The 15,133-nt window shown below is 38.5% G+C and overlaps 1 protein-coding gene across 3 annotated transcripts in view; it reads left to right on the top strand.

Moving 5' to 3' along the window:
• The window catches only part of NR1H4 (nuclear receptor subfamily 1 group H member 4), a 33,211-nt gene extending 18,522 nt beyond the window's left edge, over positions 1-14,689 (top strand). For all 3 annotated transcript variants that reach the window (XM_061988618.1, XM_010209474.2, XM_061988477.1), the window contains 4 exons: positions 676-775; positions 2,254-2,400; positions 13,042-13,155; positions 14,451-14,689. In XM_061988618.1, the coding sequence (XP_061844602.1) occupies positions 676-775; positions 2,254-2,400; positions 13,042-13,155; positions 14,451-14,689 (600 nt within the window). The remainder of the gene's footprint in view (positions 1-675; positions 776-2,253; positions 2,401-13,041; positions 13,156-14,450) is intronic.
• The last annotated feature ends 444 nt before the right edge of the window (positions 14,690-15,133 follow it).

Raw genomic sequence — 15,133 nt, 5'->3', positions numbered from 1 at the left:
TAAAACCACATCCCCAACATTTTCCAGGTTTAGATTTTTGTTTTATCCTCTCTTTCCTTTTCCTCTCTGCCTTCTAGAAATTCAATTTTCCCTTTATCAGCTTCTGGTTTTCACAGTAAGATGAAAACTGCTTGGGAAATGAGGAAGAAGGAAAAAGACTTTAAAAGATATTGCATTTTTACAAAAATGCCATGTTCCATTTAAAAAAAAATAACAAAAAGACTATGGAAAATTATTGCCTAAGTCATCAACTTTGAAAATTAAAAGGAAGACATTTGCAAGGAGAGGGCTGAATAACCCATAACTAATGTGGAACTTATTTCCATGCAAGATTGAGGATATCAAACCCAGAAATATATAAGAAAAAGATATAGACAAATTAATGGACAACAAGGCTTTTGTAAATATTATGGTACACACAGAACTCTGAGCTCAGAAAGTGCCAAAATTATTGCTAAACCCTGAAAGTGGGATAGATATTCCAGAGGAAAGGACACTGTCTTTTACCTCTTACATTGCCTTCCAGAATACCCGGGTTTTACAACCATTGGAGATTATTTACAGTGTTAGATGGACCACTTGCCTGATCTAGCCTAATAATTCTTATATTTTATGCTCCTAAATGTGAAGTGACAGTGAATATTAATGGATTTTGTTTGGTTTGATTTTTAACAGTTACACGAGGAGTTCAGTGCCGAAGGAAATTTTCTGATTTTAACAGAAATGGCTACCAGTCATGTGCAGGTTCTTGTGGAATTCACTAAAAAACTACCAGGTATATCCAATGTGTCGGGACAAGTTTTGTTATTGTGAAGTCTACATGCCTTTTAGTTGCTATGGTGTATACTTTGAAGACTATATAAAAATGCCTTCTTCTCTGACACATGCGCATTCATCAGTCAATGTCTAAAGAAAAGAAACTTTATGCTTGGAGAAAAATACACTTGATAATTCAACTTCTGCCACTCTGAGATGTAGCAGTCTTTACCTATCGACAAACAAAATGCTCAGAGAAGGGATGCATCTCTAGAGGGATTTTATTTTCACATATCATCACAACGCCAAATAGTCTGCCTCTAAATTACTGTTAATGCTTGCCTATTGTGCTGCCTTTCTAGGAAAGCCTCTAGGGGTCATGACATACACTGAATTCTGAGTCCTAAACAAGAAGTTTCGCGAGCTGGTGGCACCAATTGTTGTGGCCCTTGCACGGTGTGTTATGAACAAGCACTGAAAACCTGAGTTACTTTTTTAACTCCTAAGTTGATGTTATCTCAAGAGTAAATGCTGGCACAGTACACACTCCTTGTAATTAAGGAAGGTGCATTGTAACTCTCAGCTGTATGAAAATATAATTTTCCTGGCACTTCCATCATATTGACTCTTTCTCCATGTGTTACAAGATTCCTTCAAAGCCCAGCAGTGCAGTTATAACTATACTTTTTACCCTAAGTGCAATACTGGCTCACAAGAAATGGAGAAGGGAGGAGCTTTGCAGTCAAATAAACTACTATTTTCAGCGTTCAGTTAGAGTACATCTGGTAGGATTTATAATCTTTTTGTTTCATTCTCTATCCTCTCCTGGGCTTCCTCACAGAATCAAGAGGTGGGTATAAGGTGTGTGCCTGCCTTGGCAAGTGTGAGGAGAGTCTACCGTGATTTTCACCTCCTTGTGCTTCAGAGGAGGAGCTGTGTGTTCACAGGAGTTACCAAACTTCTCCTGATTTCTTCAATGGGTTTTAGAGCGCTTCCCCTCCAAAAAGAGAAATGCATATTTAAAACACATCAGGAAGCCACTATATAAAATAGTATATTAGTCCTAAGGCAATGTGAAATATCAAAAATTAGATGCTTCATATACTGCCATCATTTTTGCCATCAGAGCGCTGAAAGCAGCATAGCAGTGACAGAGGCGTAGAGAGAGCTCTGGTGAAAACAAAGGCAGAAGATGATAGGAAGTAGTATCAGGCTAGACAAAATCTCCACTATTGATTGTGCTATGCCACCAGATCTTGCTTATCATGTTCCTCTAAAAGTACTATGAACACAAGTCCAATTCCCATAAACTTTGGTGAGGTTCAAGTCTGTCATTTTCTGGAATCTGCGTTTCAATTTCTGCAACGTTTGGCAACCCTACTGACATCAACGTCAGGGTTAAGCAGATGTGTAGCACCTCACGTACAAGAACTTCCGGACAGAAAGCAGTGGGGACTTTCCTGTTGCTGCGTTACTTATCTTGTAATGTTTCCATAGGATTCCAAACCCTTGATCATGAAGATCAGATTGCTTTGTTGAAGGGCTCAGCAGTAGAAGCCATGTTCCTCCGTTCAGCTGAGATCTTCAGTAGGAAACTTCCTACAGGACACACTGTCCTTTTAGAAGAAAGAATTCGCAACAGTGGTAAGCATCTTTTATAATGAGCAAAAAAAAAACCCCACACCATTGCAGTTCTGTGTTAGCATTTTGCCCTTGGAAAGCTAGTAAAATTGTTTATTAGCATGGAAAAAGGTTTATCTGAATGTTGCTCTTTATATTAACTAGAACAAGTCTAACTCAGCTTTGAGTCTAAAGGTCATAAGGTAAAGGGTTATTTATAAATACGTTGCAAGTATTGTGAATAATGCTATATCAAACAAACCAGGTGCATGTCTCCAATGATAAGCATGAAAGAACAATGAAGAAGAAATGCCACCCTTTCAAATTATTCACATAAAATAGCAATATGTATGCTTTCAAAGGCAATCATTATAAGAAAAGAAAAAAAAAAAAAGATTTTGGGAAATTACCTGAGATGACTAAAGGGAAACACCCATTCTTAGGCATTCTTAGTGTAGTAAAATTAAACCAGAATCACAGAATGGTTGGGGTTAGAATGGACCTCCGGAGATCATCTAGTCCAATCCCCTGCTAAAGCAGGTTCACCTCAATCAGGTCAAGCAGGAACACGTCCTTCCAGAGGAGATTCCACACCCTCCCTGGGCAGCCTGTGCCAAGCCTCTCTCACCTGCAGAGTGAAGAAGTTTCTGCTCCTGTTCAAATGGAATTTCCTGTGCTTCAGCTTGAGCCTATTCCTCTTGTTCTGCCTCTGGGCACTACAGAAAAACTACTTGCCCCAACCTCTTTATACCCACCCTTTAGGTATTTATAAGTATCGATAAGATCCTCCCTCAGTCTTCCCTTCTCCAAGACAAACAGTCCCAGGTCTCACAGCCTTTCCTCATAAGAAAGATATTCTAGCTCCCTAATCATCTTTGTAGCCTTCTGCTGAACTCTCTCCAGGAGTTCTCTATTGCTCTTGAGCTGGGTAGCCCAGAACTGGACACAGGAGTCCAGATGAGGCCTCACCAGGGCACAGTAGAGGAAGGATAACTTCCCTTGACCTGCTGGAAACACTCTCCCTGATGCACCCCATGATGCCATTGACCTTCTTGGCCATGAGGGCACATTGCTGGTTCATGTTTAATTTGCCTTCCACCAGAACTTCCAGGTCCCTCTTCATGGAGTTGCTCTCCAGGAGGTCACCTCCAGCCTGCACTGGTCCATGAGTGCACCTGTACTGGTGCATGCTCCTCCCCTGGTGCAAGACTCCGCACTTGTCCTCGTTAAACCTCATGAGGTTCCTCTCTGCCCAACTCTAAAGCCAGTTGAGATCCCGCTGAATGGCAGCACAGCCTTCTGGGGAATCAGCCAGTCCTCCTAGTCTGGTGTCATCAGTGAACATGCTGAGAGTACACTCTGTCCTCTCATCCAGGTCATTGATGAAGATGTTGAATAAAACTGGTCCCCGAACTAACTCCTGGCCACAGGCCTCCAATTTGACTCGACACTATTGATCACCACCCTCTGGGGTGTGTCATTCATCCACTTCCCTACTCATCTCAACATCCACTTATCCAACCCACCCTTCCAGAGCTTTCTTAAAAGGATGTTACAGGAAACAGTGTCAAAGGCCTTGCTTCATAAAGTGCACAGACTTATAAACATGGCATGTTGTCAATTTGTTTTCTGCTTAAGGCCCATCAAAGTGACTCAGTGACTACAATAAATTCTACTGATTCTACACATAAATCTTTAGAATTATGAAAATCTAAACAGAGATGGATATTGTTTTTTCCTTAAAGCAGGTAAACTAATGTTTTTCATTGTTTTACTGGTTTGTACTCCACTGATGCATTGCTGAATCATAGAATGTTAGGGTTGGAAGGGACCTTTAGAGATCACCTAGTCCAACCCCCCTGCAGAAGTAGGTCCACCTAGATCAGGTCACATAGGAATGTGTCCAGGTGGGTCTTGAAGACCTCCAAGGAAGGAGACTTCACAACCTCCCTGGGCAGCCTGTTCCACTGCTCCGTCACCCTCACAGTGAAATAGTTTTTTCTTATGTTTAAATGGAACTTTATGTGTTCCAGCTTCATCCTATTACCCCTTGTCCAGTTGCTAGATACACTTTACAAAAGGGATGCCCCAACCTCCTGACATCCACCATTTAGAAACTTATAAATATTAATGAGATCTCCCCTCAGTCTCCTCTTCTCCAGACTAAACAGCCCCAGTTCCTGCAGCCTGTATATTTTGCCTTTTCATTTACTGACCAGCAAACTTTATCCAGACCTCAGCTACCTATCATTCAAAACTAAAAGGTAACAATACTGAATCAGAGAGTCTGTCTGTAGCTTCTAGATTTTAGCCTTCCTTCTTAACAGTCAGAATGAGAAGGGATAAGAGACAACATTTAACCTCTATACTAGTCGTAGAAATGGGCTTGAACTCAGTTCTAGGACTCTTAAAATCAGTAAAGTGAAGGCACTGCTTACGCTTGCAAAATTAGGCTAATACGTATTTGGAAAACTGTAAAGGAGTCAGGAAGCTTGAGGACAACTCGCTTGGCAAAGGTATATAGATATAGTTTGTCTTAACCACACTCATTTCTAGGTTTCTATTTCATACATTTTTATATTTCCTTCATTTTGATTTATTGTAACAGAGTACTGTTTGGTGGTTGGAAATAGTGACTTCTGGAATTATATGAATGGCTTCTGGTCAAGGTTCTGAAGGCAGAGAAGCTTGCAAGACAGCCAGAGACATTTTCTTGAAACTGTAATTAGTTGTCATGGATCCAAATGTATTCATTAAGAGATTTTTGTATTGAATTATAATCTACATTTTTTTCTGATAAAAATATATCTTGGAAAAATGAATCCATGGGAATTTATGATTATTGAAAGTTTCCCTCCTCTAATCTATACATTATCAAACTTCTTGTTCCAGGTGTTACCTGTTCATAAAAAAAAAATAGAAGCAGGAAAAATTTTTATGCAGAACTTTAAGTAAGCCATGTCACACCAATAATTTCTTCCCTAGTCATAACTTTAAATCAGCCTGTTAATTCTCTGCAACTACAGAGTTCAGATGAGATGCAAAAATATTTTTTGCAAGTATGTACTAGACTTACAGATAGTATTAGGTATGTCCACATGACTAGCTGGAACATGACATTGTATTGTGCAGTAATATTATTCCCTTGTCATGAGCAGATTTAAAAAATAGCATTTTGTGTAAAAGAAAATTTAAGGACAAATAAAGGTTTCTACTGTAGTGTTATTTGTGCTAAAGGAAGATTTCCTGCAATTGTTTTTTTTCTGTAGGGAAAAAAAATATGTAAAGGTAATTTAAAAATGAGTTCTGGATCAGAACAAAACCTGTGATGTATTGTTCCCAATAAATAAAATGCAGTAACTTTTTTAGTGTGTACATATACATATCCTATTGCTCCTGGAAAAGGCTCTCTAAAACATCTGCCCTCAAGCCCAGATGAAGTTGGGAATAAGAGGAAATAATTTCTGCTAGAATTTCTCCCTCTCTATATTACAGGATGTTGTATTACCCAGCTTACTTGTTGCTTGCTGCATTCTTTCCTTCCACTAACAGCCAGAATACAGGACAAAATATCCATTTATATTTTATTTCTCCACTCTGTGCAAATTCAAGTGTAGTTAAAACCATTTTCCTTGGGTGCACTTACTGGAGCTGTGGCAGTAAACAATAAAAGCTTTTAAGCTTTGCATTTGTAGCAGTGTTAAGTTAATTGCTGATCCCAATGCCACTTAACATTTAGTGCTACTGCAAAGGCCCAAAAATCACTGAAAATTTCCAGAGTCTCTCATTTTGGACTGATATTACTGCATGCTAGGGTGTATCTGTCAACCTGGCAGTGCCTCTTGCATGAACAGGCTTAAATTTGTTTTTCAAATGCTCATTTGCCTCTGTTTCCAGTACTGTTAGTGGACAGCACTTCTTTCACATTGAAAATGCAAGCAAATGGATTTATAAGAGGAGAGGTTTTTACTAGATAGGTTTGACTCTCTCCTGCTTTCCAAGTGTATTTCTCAGCATTCACCAAATTTTCATAGGCATCCTGTTCATTGTCACGCAAGCTACCAGAGTGTTTCTGTTTTCTCTTTAAGAGCCTGCACGGGTGCCATTTTTCTTCACATTTTGTCTTGATTTAGGATAAATTCCAGGATTACACATCTGGGCAAATGCAGTAGTTACAAATCGTTTAAAAATATCTATTACTGAAAGAGCATATTTTTAGGATTTAAATTCTGGGCATTTTCAAGTGTCCTGAGTCTAAACAAAATGAAAGGAAGGCATTCAAATTCTTCTGTTATTGCTTACACCTACAGCTTTCAAAAATATTAACTATACAGTTCACACCCCTGGATGTCATAGGACTCAGCACCAGGGCTCTAGGTTGTACCAAGTGTGATATCAGAGTAGAAAATTCAACTGCCTCTTCCAGGCTTATATAGTAAGGACAAATGCTACTAAACCCTACAGCTGGCCATTATCATGTTATAGACAGGATCAAGTTACAAAATTGGACAGAAGATAATAAACTCAAGTTAAAGAAGAAAAATCTATTTAACTGGACAGAGGGATTTTTTTTTTACCATACACTTCAAGGACTGAACCACCCTGCAAGGACAATAGAGAGCAGCAGAGGAGATTTGCTGATAGTTGAGTTTAGAAATTAAATTTATAAGTAACTAATTAATGAAAAAGAAGCATCAGGGTTGTTCATGGCTCCTAGTGAGGTCTTAAACACTGTCAGACCATCAACCATAAATTATTGCTGTTAATCAGAACTTCTGTCCATATATTTTTAGGTGCAGACAAATGTCTGAGTGTCACAAAAGTCCTATTGTCAAGCCTTGATATCTGTATCCATAAAATCAGGGAGAGTGGCAGGGATCCTGCCTAAAAGTCACAAGCTGTCCAGACTTCTGTCACCTGCTACTACGTCCGCTTCAAAGCTGCTCTCACGTATTAATATTTATGCCTCCCTCAGCCTGATTGTATGGAACGGATATTTTTGTTTCTTTTCTGATAAAGAAGCCAGAGATCTGGTGGCGATGACCTTTGAGCATCAGAAAAATTCACTTTTATTCTCATGCTGATGAGGTGTATTTTTATTTCTTAGCTTGAGTATATTGATCAAGCCCTGATGCATTGCAGTCACTCCCTTTGTTTGTGCCCTGACAGTCTTTCTCCATAAGGTGTTATGGAAATTCTTTCATTAGCTGCTCCTGAGACTGAAATCCTCTCCTGCTCACCCTAATATTGAGACTTAATGAGAAATACAGCCATTTTCTCTAATGTTAGCGAGAGCTTATGCCATGTACTCCTTTTATTGGATGCTTCACTAAGCATCCAGTACATTGTGACCAATTGTCTCATTTTGTGAAAGGCTGGCATCCTAGTAATTTAATGCTTAGTTTCTTTCCGTTACTTTGAAAGCAAATTCTTCCTAGTATGGAGTAGTAAAATATTTCTAAAAAAACAGCAGTGAGATACTGAATGTTTTCTCAGTGAGCTGCACATGTTTTCTTTCCTCCTAGAGCCACATGGATTTTTATTTCATCATCTTATTTTACAGAACAGTTTTTCTAATTTCAATACTGGGGAATAAGATACTATCTGATATGGACAGAAACGGAAGAATCTGGACCCAAATTTTCAGTTGGCTGGAGGACAACTGACATTGTGAAACATACTGTTGTCTTTCTGGAATAGTTACAGGTGCTGAAGTGCAGCAAGACCCAAGGGAAAAAAGAAATACCCAATTTCAAGGCTTTGGCAAAAGGCCACCTTTTGCCCTTGAACACGGGACACAAAGTTCCCATTGATTTGGACATGAAACTCCTGCAATGAAAGGCAAAATCTGGCATGAAAACAACATATATCTAATAACTTCCATTGCTTTTGGTTTATATTATTTGATTATTGGTACCGAGTAACAGTGGTGCTTCTAATCCCCATTGTGATGGCATTTGTGCAGAGAAACAGAATGAAATTACTTTCACTGCCAGCTCCAAAGTATCTAACCCTCTAAATGGTCATGTGCATCCACATGAAAGGAGACTTGACACAGAACTGGCACACTGCTCAAAACATCTAGGAATTAAGACCAATTTGAATTGCAGAGTATACGAAAGAGCATTTATTTTATACACTGTCTTGCACAATCTACCATACCAAGTTAGCTAGTGCCATGTTCCTAAATTACAAATGAAGTTCCTAAAAGTGTTTAACTCATATTTAAAGAGTTTCTTCACATCGATGAAAGCAAGAACAGATGTCAGGGGACCCAAGTGCTTTCCCTCTGTGTAAGCATGCTTCTCCAGACCAAAACCTTCTGTAGACCCAACCTATGAAGTCTCACTCAGTGTAGATGCTGCTGTTGCTGTGTGCCAGACTGCACTTTTCTGACTGCAGGCACTCAGACCGCTGCCAAAGGATAGTACTTGGCAATGTCATTTGCATTCTCCTTGCAGGTTTAGTTTGTTTGTTGGTTGTTGGGGTTTTAGTTAACCAAGGTTTCTTTGCTCACAATGATGGCTTCACAGTGGTTGTATTGATTGCTTTTAAGAACATGGGGTTTTGTTGTCCTGACTGTGAGTTCTTCTTGGCACACGCTAACCTTTCGTTTAAGCTGGCCATTTAACTTCCACAAGATGATGGCAGAGGGGAGGTCATGTGCATCTGATCTGGTATATTTCTCTCTTGGTTAGACTTTCCCTTTTTTGGCTCAGCATCAATAGGGTGAATTTGGTTAGTGTTTGAAGGGCCAATGATGCCTCTGAATGGAATAGAAGGGACAGCTCATAAGAAGCATTGAAAGCAGTTCTGGTAGATGAAACACTGTGAAAGATAAGATGTAATTTTGCAAATAATTAATAAATTTTATTTTCACAAAACAGCCACTAATATATGCCTGGTTTCATACTCATTGGCACCTTCAGGCTTATCAAGAAAAAAAGATCTCTTTATCCATATTAACCAGATGGTGCTAGTTACTGTTAATTAGTGCTTACATTACAGCTTTCTTCTTGCAAAAGATTTATCTATTGAGTTTTACTGAACAGATAAAATAGAAGAGAGAATACTGTCTCCAAAAGCTGCCAATATGGATTAGTATCACAGTAAAAACATCTATTCCAGTGTTACATTAACTGAATAATAATTTATGGCCTGAAATTGAAACCCTTATGAAAGCAACAATCATATTACCTTCAAAGTATCAAAATCATAGGAACAAAACCCTAAAAAAGGCAAGATCATAAACAATGCTGTGTCTTTAAGCTAGAGATAGGAATGCAATTGTTCAAGAAGTAAGCAGTGCTGAATGAATAATACTTATGAGTTTAAACCAGCTCCAGTCTAATGCCACAAGGCCATACACTGTAAAGGTAGCATTTCCCATTGACTATGTTGGGGTTTACAGCCAGTCAGGCATTAACAAATTGATTGATTAGCAAAATCAATCAAATGAATTGTTTGTCTTCTGCAGATGATAGAGTTGGGCTGGTGGCTATCTAGAAATCTATGTAATTCAGAACACTGTACAAAGCAAGATGAAGGATAATGTTCTTAATGCCATAATGCTGCATGAAACAAAGTTTTTGAAACCTTTTTGAAAAAAAAATGAGAAGGAGGTATCATTAACACTGATCAGGAAGCTCTGACTATCTGACACAATATTGTGCTGGGCTCTTGTCTGATCTAAATAAATAGGGCTACAATGAGATCAGGAACATAACCATATCAATTTTTTTGTTTCAGTTTCGAGTATGATTTGTAATAATGACATTTGAAAAGTCATATAATTCATTTCTCCTCTAGCCTTTTCAGTTATGAGCACCAAATCACCTTTAATTCTTTTTCTGATAACCTGAATTGAAGTGACAATATCTTCTATAGTAGATAAGAAAAAAAAAAACAAAGAAGAAGAAAAGCAAGAACTATAAACATCTACCATTCTGTGATCTGTTTCCTTCTTTTTTACTCTCCGGTGGAGCTTATTAAATCCAAACTGAAGCGTTTTCAATCACATTAGAAAACAGCCCCCTCTTGTGACGGAACAGTGGTTTGTGTAACGCGCGTACAAGATGATGAAATAACAAGGAAGCTCCAGCACAGATGGGATGAAGGCAACTAGTACTAAACCAAGAAAAAAAAATCCATTATCCTAGTCTAAAATCTGCGCATTTTTCGTGGTTTTGTTCACAACTGGCTTGTGCCATATATGTTTAAAGATATCAAAAAATTCTGTTCATTTTACTAAAAGCAGTAAATCCATGGCACAGCTGAAACATTCTTTTTTTTCACCCTTTCACCTCTTCTGTTTTGTTTTATTTCTCTATTTGGATGGAGTACAGTAATGCAGAGAAGCTCTCTGCCCTAATTTAATTTGCATCCACATCTACACTAGTGTTTTTTGCTTCACTCATCCATGCTTTAGTCTCTTAATCTTAGTTTATAAGCTTTATGAGTAAGAATCATTTTACTGCATGCTCACACAGTGCCTGGACCAGTGAGGACCTGAATTAGTTATTTCACACCCTGTTGGCCACCATAATTTTTATCCCATGTCTGCTATATTGACAGTAGCACTTGAAGAGCTTTGTGGTCAGCAAAACTATGAATTTATCCAGCTGAAAACTAACCTGACCCAAAAAAAAGAGAGATGAGCAAAAAAATCAAATTCTGAACACAAGAAACAAATGATGATGGGAATCTTAGTCACAACCCACTTCCTTCCATTTCCTGTCTGCTGCCAAGATGATTGTGCCCAGTGGTATGATACCTTGCACAGAGGCTTCTAAAAATAACCAGTTTGTCTTGGACTTTTCTCATGTCATTGTTGAGCTATTCATGTCCACAAAAGCAATGTGTTTGCTCTGCTTTAGGGCTCAGCTAGACTTTTTTTTCCCCTTTTTCTAGTTTCACATGAACTTTAAGACTTTAGTGCATCACATGTATGTGATCCCTTACATATGTCACATTGTAAGGAACTTTGGCATTTAAAAGTGTCCAAGAGAGACAGGCAGTTCCTCAAAAATCAGCAATGACAAGTGTTCAAAATTTTAAATAGTTAATGCTGATGACTAATGATGTAAACCTCACAGAATATTAGATGCTATGACTGTTCTGAATAAAGCTCCTAGCTGCATTGTCAAGTTCCACAAGACAAGCTGACCTGCATCATCTATACCTGCTTAATTGACCTAGACTCTTCCCTATAGTGTTGACTGTGTTATAAAACCAAGATCTGTGGCTCGTAATCTGAAGTGAACAGGGGTTGCTCATGTCACATGTTTAAACACATACTTTGTCCACAAAATAAACCACACCCTGCAAGACAATACGTTCACTTGTTGGAACACATAACTGTTCCACTGATTGAAGTAAGTTTTCACTGTTAAAGCAAAATGTGACTGTTTTATAGTTAAATCAAGTGACTTCATGTTTCCTTTCCTTGAGTTCCATCTGCTGAGTTTCATTTTGAATCTCCCCTACTGGAGGCACTCCAAACCTCAACAGTCTCAGACTTCAGCTTTGTGTTGTATACAACACTTAAAACCGCATTATTTCCTGTGGTTCCCACACCAAGTTATAAAGGCCTCTCCTAGATCAGATCAAAATTAAGAGTAAAATAACAAGAAATCTTATGGCACTCATCTGTGGGAAAAAAGGAGGTTTCCATCCTTTCAGACAAGGAAGGCCAAAAGGCTTTTGCTGCCGAACCACTGGTTTGGATGTCTATACCTCATTGGTGCCCCTGCTTCAATGTTAAAAGCAGACGTTATCAACAGTCTAGTGGCTGCTCCGAGTGACTCACATATCATTAATAAACATTTTAAAAATTGATGTCACAGGACTCACTTCTCTTTTACACTAAAAAGCAGAATGGAGTACATCTGTAATTCAAGGCTAAGTAAGAACATTGTGACCTGATGACAAAGTCAGTAAGAGGAAGCCCCAGAGGCATGCGCCAGTTGGGTAACCCCAAAGGGTTTTGCTGATGGCAAGAGAATCATATGATCCCATTCTTGAATTGGGCTGGATTTTAATTATGTATGGCTCTGTACTTTACAATACACTAGTTTATGCTTTAAGGTAGTAGTAGTTGCAAGCAAGTTGATCTTGGGCTACAGGTAATCCTAGACTTAGCTAAAGTTTCAGGCTACATAAAAGGAGCAATTAAGTCTCTTTATGGAGACAGATGAAGAAACTGCCCAAGGCAGATTGCTGTAGGGTAGAGCAGGGCTGGAACTAAACCATAGAACCTGAGAGATTGCCATATAACTAATATACAGATAGGAAATATGAAGACTGTTTCACAACCTATGCATCCTGAAAACAGAAGATGGCTAGAAAGAATATCAGCAGACAGCAAGAAAAACACATACAAGCCCTATCCTGAAGCGCTAGACAGACAAACCTGTAGGAGAAAAGGAATTGCTTGAAGGAAAGACTTTGAAACCACAAGAAAAGAAATAGCCAGTGCTTGCCTATTTGTACTCATCTGGAAAACAAGGATGGGCTTGCACTTTTGTCAGGCCTGATTTGTGTAGTAAACATCTCCCACCAACAGTCAAGGCTTCAAATACTAATTGCTCTGTGGCAATAAAACAGTTTATTTCAATAATTAAAAAATACTACAACTCTTTTTTTTTTCTTCTTCTTCTCTCACAGGTATCTCGGATGAATTTATAACTCCCATGTTTAATTTTTATAAAAGCATTGGAGAGCTGAAGATGACACAGGAAGAATACGCGCTGCTCACAGCCATAGTTATCCTGTCTCCAGGTAACTTCTCATGCAGAAAAATATTAGTGACTTTGGAAAGAAAGCATGACGAGTGTGACCTGTGACTTGTAAAAACTTACAGTCTACATAGAGTAAGGGAGCATACATGCTTATTCTGTATATTCAGTTGTTAAATCAGGAAAGAAGCACGCAAATCCAAACTCTACATGTACTGCTATACCATCTGATTTTGAATACCGGGGAAAAAAGTGCCTAAACATCCCACTTAAAAAAACCCAAAACCCAATATCTCATAATTGCTTAGTACAACAGGTTTCCTCCTTCAGAAACTCTCAGAACATGTAACATCACTACAGACCATTGTGGAATGTCACTTTTTTTAGAGGAAAATTGGGAAATGCTGTAACTTAGAACAGTGAATGGCAATGAAGGTCTTCAGCCTCTGTTGAACAAAGGCCAGCTGCCAAGAGCAGAAGGACACTAGCAAGTTGCCCTCTTGATTATAAAATGTTGGAAACTGACCTTTCAGAAGCATCAGCACAATAGCATCTCAGCCCTGGTTATAGGTGTTGCTGTAAAAAACAATTATTTGACAACACAAAATTAACCAGCTCTACTTATAGAATACAGAGAAATTGTATAGTGTCTCAAACTGTCACCAGGATAGGAGAAGAGAAGCTTGGTGCTTCAGAAAAAAATACAGATAATCAGGTTTCCAAATCACGTTTCATGGAAGACAGGAAGGTGAAGCAATTCCATCACTCTTTGAGTTACTGAGGCTCAGGAATTTTTTCTACACTAAAAATTTTAGAGAGAAAACACCCCATCCTCATCTTTTCCTCCCTCTCCAAATACCCAAACACATACTTCCATATGAGCAAAATAAAAAGACAAGTACTTTCTAACAAAGATGTTTCATCTGAGGATGTTGATGTCTGAGTTTTCCCTGGCAACTTGCATGTATACTCTTCTCTACTGGCCAAATTCCTCTGTTGTACTACAGCTGTTGGATGTATGCCATGCTGCTCAGTTGTTGCAATGCAATGCAGGACTTACTCAGGTACAGAACTGCATTGGGAAATGACAATAAAACCCCAGAGAAACATTTTTGATAGAAAACTCTTCAGCTTTTGAAAAAGTTGAAAGTTTTCCCTAAAGAGAAGAGAGAAACTTACATGAAAACCCCAAACCAAAAGAACAATGTTAAGCCTTTTTACCCCCTCTTAATTTGAACATAAATATTCTTGGCAGGTGTGAACATCAGTGCTCAGTGGAAATATTTATGCATTGTATCAAAGCATATATTTGCTAATTACTTCTTTTCTTTTAACCAGATCGGCAATACATAAAGGACAGAGAGTCTGTAGAAAGGCTTCAAGAACCCCTGCTGGATATCCTACAAAAATTGTGCAAACTTCACCACCCAGATAACGCCCAACATTTTGCATGTCTTCTGGGCCGTCTTACAGAACTACGGACGTTTAACCATCATCACGCAGAGATGCTGATGTCATGGAGAGTGAATGATCACAAATTCACACCTCTTCTCTGTGAGATCTGGGATGTACAGTGATGGATACTTTTTATTTTAGGAGAAGTATCTTTTTAAAGGACGACATAGTGTTTATTTTCTTAGAAAAATATCCCACAGAGCATTATATTATCTTTACTGCATTTTCATAGAAACATGCCATGGATTCATAAAAGTCACTTTGTTCACTATACACAGGATATTGTATAGCTATCAGATCTTCACACGTGAGTATAACTTTCTCTGTATTTATATTTTCTGATCAGAAAGAGTACACCAGCTCCTTAGAGGAACCCTGTTAATTCCTGCTGCAATTAGGCTGATTGCAGTTACAGTTTCTCATGGCAAGTGGGGAAATGGGGGTTTCCCTTCAGATTTTGTTTTCATTGCAATGTTTTGGTGTGTTTTTTTGTGCTGGGCATCCATTAAAGAATATATTCCCTATATTTACAGTAATAAACCAGCTGAAATGGTTAATGTCATGGC

The sequence above is a fragment of the Colius striatus genome, chromosome 1 (genome assembly GCF_028858725.1).
Source record: "Colius striatus isolate bColStr4 chromosome 1, bColStr4.1.hap1, whole genome shotgun sequence".
Taxonomy (NCBI): Eukaryota; Metazoa; Chordata; class Aves; order Coliiformes; family Coliidae; genus Colius; species Colius striatus.
Note: the sequence above shows the minus strand (reverse complement) of the source record. Positions and strands in the feature narration are given on the sequence as shown.